We start from the raw sequence: 8,807 nt of genomic DNA, 5'->3' as shown, positions 1-8,807 counted from the left end.
TAAAATGTGCAGATCCTCTCTTCTAACTTTGGGATTCAATCACACATCCTCGTGTGTGAGTGCTTAACCTCCCGAGTCGGCCCAGGTGCTGTGTGCCCTCACACCTGTGAGGACTTGAATGTGCTAACGAGCCGCTGGCAGCTGGGACATTAAAGGTGTTTCAGGGCTAAGCTGCTTGTCTCTTCTCCCCCTCGGGGGGTCCAGTTAATCTGATAGCAACCTGCGCTAATCTCTGCAGGTAATGTTTCTTTCCCTGCATGTTTCAAGCACTATTTCTCCTGTTGCAGAAACATAACTTTGAGTCATTTCTGTACCTTTTGTAGTGTCCTTCAAAAAAAACAACAACTTCGATTTTTGCAAAATGCTAAGGATCAAGCTGAAAAGGTTACTTATAAATTACTTGAGATGAAGATAAATCCAGTCCAATATATATTTCTGAAACTATACAATGGAGGACAATTCTTTAAATTGACAAAATATTAAGAAGTATGTACTCGTCTATCTATCTAGTACTTAGTACTTGTACTATGATCCTACTTCTTGTTTGTCTCAATTAGCCGTACTGTTAAGTTAGCCTCAGTGGAGAGAAATGGGGGAAAGGTTGGATGTGGGTCACGGCATCACACCGAAGGTGTATATGTGATAGATATGGCCGTAATGAAGCTGCTCTAATCTGTCCTGGTGCTTTTATGGAGGAAGGAGCCCGCGTCCCCTTGCACAATGTGCACACTTTTATTCTCTGACGACTGATTTGATTGTGAGCGTGCCGTGCTATTATCAGTGGAAGTGATGGCAGCCAGGGTTCAAAGGTTGCCAGCAGCGTGTTTATGAGTTCCGCATTGTTTGCATCGGAGCAGAAACAAGGGCTCTCCTACACAACACTGTCGTCTGTCACTTTCTCCAGAGAGCAGCTCCACGCAGAGGAGCCGCGAACAGGCCTTCCATTCAGCGCTCACTGGGGTAGGTGCAGCGCGGGCTGCGTGGATGGGCTGATGTGGTGTCCAGCCAACACATTTCTTCTTGTCGTGTTCTGTGTTTTAATGCCATCTGCCTCAAACTGAACGACCAGTGACCGACCGTAAGCGAACGACAAGTATTTCAGTATTGAATTGTATAATCTGCTACTCCTAACTATGATCATTTTGCTCCTAGGCTTTCAAAATGTCTCCCTAGTTATCACTAACATTGTCAGTGATAATATTGTGTCAGTGATAATATAGATAATAATTTGACATTATTATATTTATTGTTAGTGTACATGAATCGTTTTTTCACTTTGATCTAGGCATGGCTTTGAACTAGCTCTGGCAAAACTGATAAAGCCAATTTCTATATCATGAGTCACTGGTCATTCATCTAAAGATGGACAAAAGAAAACTATTTCTCTGCCTTGTCTTTATTCATTTTGAAAATCACCCCTGTCCTCATCAAACTGTGCAGATCCATTGCTTACAGGCAAAGCTTGGCTAACAAATACAAAGAGGATACAAAGGAATATGTAGAGACACTTTATAAAACGCTGCACAACGTTCTAGTGTTTCTCCGTTGGGTCATGGTGGACGGAGATGGAAGTAGGTCTGACTAGCAGCATCTACTTCAGCCCAGTAAGGTGAACCATCTCGCCCCGTTATCAGGGTAGAGTACCATCTGGTATCGTGTGTTACACAACCCGGGTTGACTTTGACCTCTCCGAGTAATCAATGGAATAAGGTGAGATATTGATCTGGTCCTGATTGACAGCTGACAGTCAGCGAGCCGCTCCGAGGGCGGAACATTTCCGGGCTTGTTTGTTTTCCAATACGTTTCAAGGCGTCACCTCTCGCCTGCAGACACCCCACCATGGAGGTCCTGCTCCAGGCTGTGTTCAGCCCCCTGCCCACCACCGCCGTCGTCTCGCTGTTGGCCCTGGCTGCTGCCACCCTGTTCTACCTCAGCACGCGGCCCGCGCCCCTCCGCTCCCCCGCCGACCTCAAGTGTCAGACGGTGGGGATCGAGGTGAGGAGGCCCCGCCCGGACCGCGCTCCCGCGTCCGCCACTAATGTTGTCCCCCACGCCAGCCCCGCTGGCTCGCTGAAACACCTTCTCCTGAGACATCGCTACCCAACGCTTAATGTTTAGAAGCCAGTGTCCAGTAGTGAGTCTTTTATTTGGGCGGTTCACAGCCCCTCGTACATCCATGCTTAACCCCGTTGGCGTGCTCCCCACATGCGCCTGTCCCACGTTCCCTTTCCCCCCTGCGGTGCGACGCTAAATGTCCTCCCTGGCTGTGAACCCTTTCCTGTGTCCTCATGTCGTTTCCATGGCGGCAGCGTGTGTTTTGGTGTCTAAATGGTCTCACTGCAGCGCGGCGGCGGTGGAGGTGTGAGCTGGAGGTGCTGATGTGTGTGTTGTCGTCGTCGTCGTCGTAGGGCGGGGCGAGGAAGAGCGCTCTGATGGAGGACAACAACAACCTGATGTCCTTCTACTACGAGGACGGCAGGACCATGTACCAGCTGTTCCAGAGGGGGAGGAAGGTCTCAGGTGATGACTGTCTTCTATCGGTTCTCTTTTCTACTAAACCCTCCGTGTGATCCTGTGTTTCAGTCCCTGTCAAAAAGGGAACCCCCGTTTGAGGGCTGGTTCGTGTTCAATTCATTTGACCAGACACTAGAAAGTGACATTATGATGTGAATGGTGAACAGCGTCAGTGTTAAAGCGCCCTTTCATTAACTCGTGTCTTGTTTGTAGATAATGGACCATGCCTGGGATACAGAAAACCAGGAAGGCCGTACCAGTGGCTGAAATACAAGCAGGTGTGTGTCTGGACGGGGCCTTTCAAACCGTCACGGGACAAGGTGGGATTCCGTATTCAAACTAAACCTTGCGTCCTGTTTTCTCCGCTGCAGGTGTCTGACCGGGCCGAACACCTGGGCTCAGGCCTCCTCCACCTGGGCCTCGAACCCAATCCAGACACCTTCATCGGTATCTTTGCTCAGAATAGACCTGAGGTATGTTCATCTATAATAGCAGATGTTCCATCCCAATGAAAACGCTACAGAAGTCTCAAAGGTGGTGGATCTCGTCGTCTAGCCTTGTACGGTGAGGCCCGGGCCTTGCTTGCAGTGTAATGTCCATGACTGAAGCCCATTTCTTGGCCCCGTGTTTGTTTGCCAGTGGATAATAGGGGAGCTGGCCTGCTACACCTTCTCCATGGTAGCTGTCCCTCTGTACGACACCCTGGGCCCAGAGGCCCTCACCTTCATCATCGACCGAGGTAATTGGATCTGAGATTAACTTAATGGCCCAATACTGTTGATTACACGGCAGAAACCAGATCGTCCCCTGGGAGCCTCGTCTCCTCTCAGATTTACCTGGCTGCATTTATACAACATTTATAGATGTGTTGTTCTGCACATCGTGAATGTCTGCCGTGATTTAGCTTCAACTAAAGTACAAATTATTGATCAAGGCTAATGCAAGAGGTCGGCTGCTATGCCTTGTCCTGTGTTTTATTTGATGTATTTTAAACCCACCTATGAGTATACATCTCCATTGTTCTACCTCAGACATTTTCCATGCCCGTAAATGAGAGCATTTCTTTTGCGTCATCCCAGCGGACATCTCGACAGTTCTCTGTGACAAGCAGAGCAAGGCCGAGACTCTGCTGCAGAACCGGGAGAAGGGGCAGACCCCCGCGCTGAAGACCATTGTCGTCATGGACCCCTTCGACGCGGCGCTGGTCTCGCGAGGGGCCCAGTGCGGGCTGGAGGTGTTGTCCATGGCCGATGTGGAGGTAGGGGGGCTGGCCACACGCTGGCTGCTGTGATGACGGCGTCTAGGCTGTGCTCAGACTGACGTTTGAGAAATCAAAATGGCTAGACGCACCTCAAAGTTTATTTTGTTTTACAGGAACTGGGCAAAAAAAATCTCCAAAAGCCAATTGTAAGTAATAATAAAACGTTTGGTTATTGTGCGTAACCTTTGCCCCAGTGTTCATTGGCCAGAGATGTGTGTCAGCAGAGATGATAATGTTTTGATTTTCTATTCTGCATCAAAGCCTCCAAAACCGGAGGACCTCGCCATCATCTGCTTCACCAGCGGCACTACTGGTAAACATTGTACTCTTTATTTGTTGGCATGAGGTTTGTCTCGGTGCGTGTATGTTTGATGCATCTCATTCTTCTCAGGAAACCCTAAGGGTGCAATGTTGACCCATGAGAACGTAGTTTCTGATGCAGCGGCTGTCATCAAAAGCTTTGAGGTAACGGCTCGGTGGTTAGAGCGGCATTGTTTTCCTCTTGCTTGACTTGCGTTTGTCTAATGATTTATTTTATTTCAGACAACAATCGTGCCATGTCCCAAGGACGTCAGTATTTCGTTCTTGCCTCTGGCTCACATGTTTGAGAGAGTTGTACAGGTAGGTCATTTAACGAGCTTCACCTCAGTCCCTCCTCCTGCTGGTGGACTCATGCTGCGTCAGTGTTAACTTGTTGTCCAGTCATCTCGTATACACAAAGGTTGGTTGATTGACCTTATGGTGCCCCGTTACATGCTCTGTTCTCTTGGTTCCATGACGCGGTTCTTCCAGATGGTTCTGTACGGCGCTGGGGGCAAGGTGGGCTTCTTCCAGGGAGACATCCGACTGCTGCCTGACGACATGAAGAACCTCCAGCCCACCATCTTCCCCGTGGTCCCTCGACTGCTCAACCGTGTTTACGATAAAGTGAGTTCTTCCCGACGCTAAGGGCTCCACTGTTCTTCAGAAGGGCTTCAGACGCAGCGTTCTCAACTCCCAGGGGGGACCCCTTGTCTCCTGCAGGTCCAGAGTGGAGCCAACAGCACCTTTAAGAAGTGGCTGCTGAACTTTGCTGTGGAGAGGAAGTACGCTGAGGTGAAGGAGGGCATCATCAGGAAGAACAGCATCTGGGACCGCCTCCTCTTCCACAAAGTCCAGGTGCTTCCCTCTCTGGTTCTGAACGGTCGTCCTTAACGCGTGGTGCCCTTCAGTCGTCCCGGTAACGGTGTGCACTGGGCCGCCGTCTCGGGTTAACGAGTTCATCTGTTTCATTACGCGGTGTCCAGGAGTCCCTGGGGGGCCGGGTGCGGATCATGGTGACGGGGGCGGCGCCCATTTCCCCCGCAGTGCTCAGCTTCCTGAGGGCAGCTCTCGGTTGCCAGGTACTGACAGCCTCCTTCTCTTGGCGTTCATTGTCCTGTCGTAAACCTGTCGACTATGCTCATGAAAATGACTGATGGCTGTTGAATAGCCTTCACGACGGTGTAGAATGTTCTCTGGATTGCATGCGTTCAGCCGGATGCTGACCAAAGCTGTTGTGTGTTTGGCTTCAGATCTTTGAAGGATACGGCCAAACAGAGTGCACCGCCGGCTGCACCTTCACCATGCCGGGAGACGCCACCTCTGGTGTGTAGCACTTATAGCACGGCTCTCGGTGTCATCCACTGATGGCTCTCTGCCTGCTGTCACCACATGCAGCACTGCAACATGCAACACTTGTCCTTATCAATGATCAATTATTGGTATGTGATCAGTAACATCTGTTTATATCACGGTCTGCGTTTGTGTTTCACAGGACATGTTGGCGTCCCGGTGCCCTGTAACGTCGTCAAGTTGGAGGATGTTGAAGAAATGAACTATTTCGCCTCCAATGGTGAAGGAGAGGCAAGTCACTGTAGCTCTGCTATTCCACATCAGGATTTCTAGATTAGAAGCTAATTTGTAATCCTGACGTATTTAAAAGTAAAATGGCAAGTTATTTACATGAACTGAATTGTTAATGAACCTCTTGTGTTTTCCTTGTCCGTTAGGTTTGCATCAAGGGTAAGAACGTGTTCAAAGGGTACCTGAAGGATCCAGAGAAAACGGCAGAAGCCTTGGACAGCGACGGCTGGCTGCACACGGGGGACATTGGAAAATGGATGCCTGTAAGAGGGAACCGCCAGCAACACTACAAACATCATGTTTACTTCGACTGACAAATATGACTTGATGTAATGTCACTTCCAGACAGGGGTTGTGCAAGGGTCACAGTACAAAGCCTTAATCTTTGGTATTCAATCGCTAGAAGCATGAACAAAGGAGGGGATACTTAAACAAACTGGATCAATATTTTTGAAGATCATGCTGAATAAGTAGCTTATTGTCAGAATACTCAAATGTTTTTCTTCCGTTAGAGTGGAGTCCTGAAGATTATTGATCGAAAGAAGAACATCTTCAAGTTGTCCCAGGGGGAGTATATTGCACCGGAGAAGATTGAGAATGTCTATATACGCAGTGAAACGGTGGCACAGTTGTTTGTGCATGGAGACAGTCTACAGGTAACGCCGGCGTCCACCCATCAGCCTGTGTTTACATCACATGGATGGGTCTCTAACCCTCCTCTCGTCTGTCCCCAGTCCTGCCTGATAGCGGTGGTGATCCCTGACGCAGAGACCCTGCCTGGCCTTGCCAAGAGACTCGGCCTTTCAGGCTCCGTGGAGGAACTCTGCCAGAGAACGGTAGCATGTGGTCCCGTCGTCTTTAAGCTGCTCTCTTAGAACATGCTTCACTGTTCTGCACATCCTCACTGCAATTTGACCCTCGGTGACCATGAAGCAGTCCTAATCTTATCTGTACAGCATCTTCAGATTAAAGCCAGGGCCCAAAGTCCAATTGAACTTTGTCCAACGTGACCAGCTGTGGTAAAACGTGAGCCTTGAGTCTGACGGCTGAGTGACCTCTCATGACCTCTCTGCAGGAGATCAAGAAGGCCATCCTGGCTGACCTGACCCGGCTGGGGAAAGAGGCGGGGCTCAAGTCCTTTGAACAGGTGACGACTCTCCTCCGTGTACAATCTCCAGATAAGAGCTTTCCTGTTTTCATCTGATTGCTCGCGTGGGGGAATGGCTCGTGCCACAAAGCTAAAAACTACTGTCAGGCTGAACTTGAGTGAACCCAAAGCTTGGTCAGTTCTAACCTTTTGGTAGGCTACATGTTGGAACTGTGCGTAAATAAAATACTTTTAGAGGAAACTATTCAAGAGGGTCTCTATGAAATGAGGCTCCTTGACTTCGACGGTTCATGGCAAACATGTTAAAATGACGCTGACGTCCTACTCACCCCTCTCTGCCCCCGCAGGTGAAGGACGTGCACCTCCACCCGGAGCTGTTCTCCATCGAGAACGGCCTGCTGACGCCCACCCTGAAGGCCAAGCGCACCGAGCTCAAGGCCCTGTTCCAGCCCCAGATCCAGAGCCTCTATGCCAACATGCAGTGACCCTTCCTCCCCTGTTCAGTCATTAAAACATTTAGCCAGAGTGCGTCTGTGTGTCCCGTGTCTTATCAGCAGGTTCGTGGAGACTTTGACCAAGGTCATTCTTTGTCATATTAAATTCTTGTTAAATTCTTGTCCCTTTTGTGCGGTGAGGTAGAGCGGTCGGTCCCTAACCAGGCAGCATTCTCGTCCGTTCAGACGTGAAGACCTGCGGGGACTATCTTGCTGATCTGCAGATTCATGGCAAATAGCTTTTTTATTCCTTGTGGAAAATATGAATATTGGCAGCCAAGGGATTCCGAGAGAACATTCCTATGACGACAGTGCCCCCCTGTGGTGCAACAGAGTATGACGTCACTTAAGATGACTGGGGGGGGTTTATCTGCATCCATCTGTCGGGTTACAACTCTTATTTAATGGAATCAGTAAGCGTCACCATCATTTCAGTTTAAAATGAATACATATTGGCAGTATTGATGCCTTCGACGCGAAGAGAATAAAAAGCTGTAATGGCGCCCCCTGTTGGTGCTGTGAGGCGGTGCAGCCCGGACCGTGTAGTACCTGGGGCGGACTGGGGAAAACCCACTCGCCTCCTGAACGCGGCTGGAAGCTTTCCGCGTAAAACAAGTGGAACAATTCCCAACACGTATCTGCTGGTGGGCTTCTGGACCCAAACGGAATGAACTGATTCACAACTTTTGAGAACTTGTAAGACTTTGGAGAAGCGTCGAGTTCAACATGTCTTCTTCCGCTACAGGTGACGATCCTGCAGAGCAGGTAAGTCTCCCTGTCCTCAACTTCTTTCCACGCTGTTGGGTTCAAGAATATTTGAGTTCTTCGTGAAGTCCTCACATAAATGAATTAATTTGCAACGAGGACGTGTGCATTCTGTCCTTAGACGTGCTCTCCGCGGGGTTTTGTTAGTTTAGCGTTAAGTTAAAATGAGGATTAACTGAAGCCAAGTTATTTTAAACATCTGAAGACCAAGTGACACTTTCGGTTTTGCTGAAGGTCTGCCTGGCATCACAGCTGTGTTGTCTGTGACCGGCTGTGCGTAACTGTACGGAGCTCTATAGCGAACCAAACAGTCTGTATAGAACAGGTATACTGCAAACACAGCCTACTTATAGAGAACAGGTATACTGCAAACACAGCCTACTTATAGAGAACAGGTATACTGCAAACACAGCCTACTTATAGAGAACAGGTATACTGCAAACACAGCCTACTTGAACAGGCCTGCCGGATGAATGTATGTGTTTTGGTTTTTGCAGTAGATTTGTCAAATGGAAGTGATTATTTCAAACGAAGCCTAATGCGTTCACACAATTGAAGTGATTATTGCACTCAAGTAATGCTCAACTGTACACATGCTCCACTGTTACGACTAAGTAACGACTAAATGATTTGATACCCGAGCGCTTCGAGACGACTGTAGAACTACCAACTCCACTGTGGAATATACCAACTGAACTGTAGAACATACCAACTGAACTGTAGAACATACCAACTGAACTGTAGAACATACCAACCGAACTGTAGAACATACCAACTGAAC

At 48.9% G+C, this 8,807-nt stretch overlaps 1 protein-coding gene across 1 annotated transcript; it reads left to right on the top strand.

The window, feature by feature from the left end:
* Nucleotides 1-1,839: 1,839 nt before the first annotated feature.
* acsl5 (acyl-CoA synthetase long chain family member 5) lies at nt 1,840-7,252 on the top strand (the record flags this gene model as incomplete). The annotated part of the gene is made up of 20 exons (XM_084490223.1): nt 1,840-1,995; nt 2,409-2,520; nt 2,728-2,792; nt 2,886-2,987; nt 3,154-3,253; nt 3,594-3,772; nt 3,889-3,921; nt 4,037-4,088; nt 4,167-4,240; nt 4,319-4,396; nt 4,568-4,702; nt 4,799-4,933; nt 5,062-5,157; nt 5,329-5,401; nt 5,571-5,659; nt 5,806-5,922; nt 6,172-6,315; nt 6,394-6,495; nt 6,735-6,806; nt 7,115-7,252. 20 exons carry the CDS (start codon nt 1,840-1,842, stop codon nt 7,250-7,252), a joined length of 2,052 nt encoding a protein of 683 aa, XP_084346349.1.
* Between the last annotated feature and the right edge of the window lie 1,555 nt (nt 7,253-8,807).

Source organism: Micromesistius poutassou, assembly GCF_964030765.1.
Source record: "Micromesistius poutassou genome assembly, contig: SCAFFOLD_503, whole genome shotgun sequence".
In the NCBI taxonomy this organism is placed as follows: Eukaryota; Metazoa; Chordata; class Actinopteri; order Gadiformes; family Gadidae; genus Micromesistius; species Micromesistius poutassou.
The sequence above is the reverse complement of the archived record's forward strand: the minus strand, read 5'-3'. Positions and strand labels throughout refer to the sequence as shown.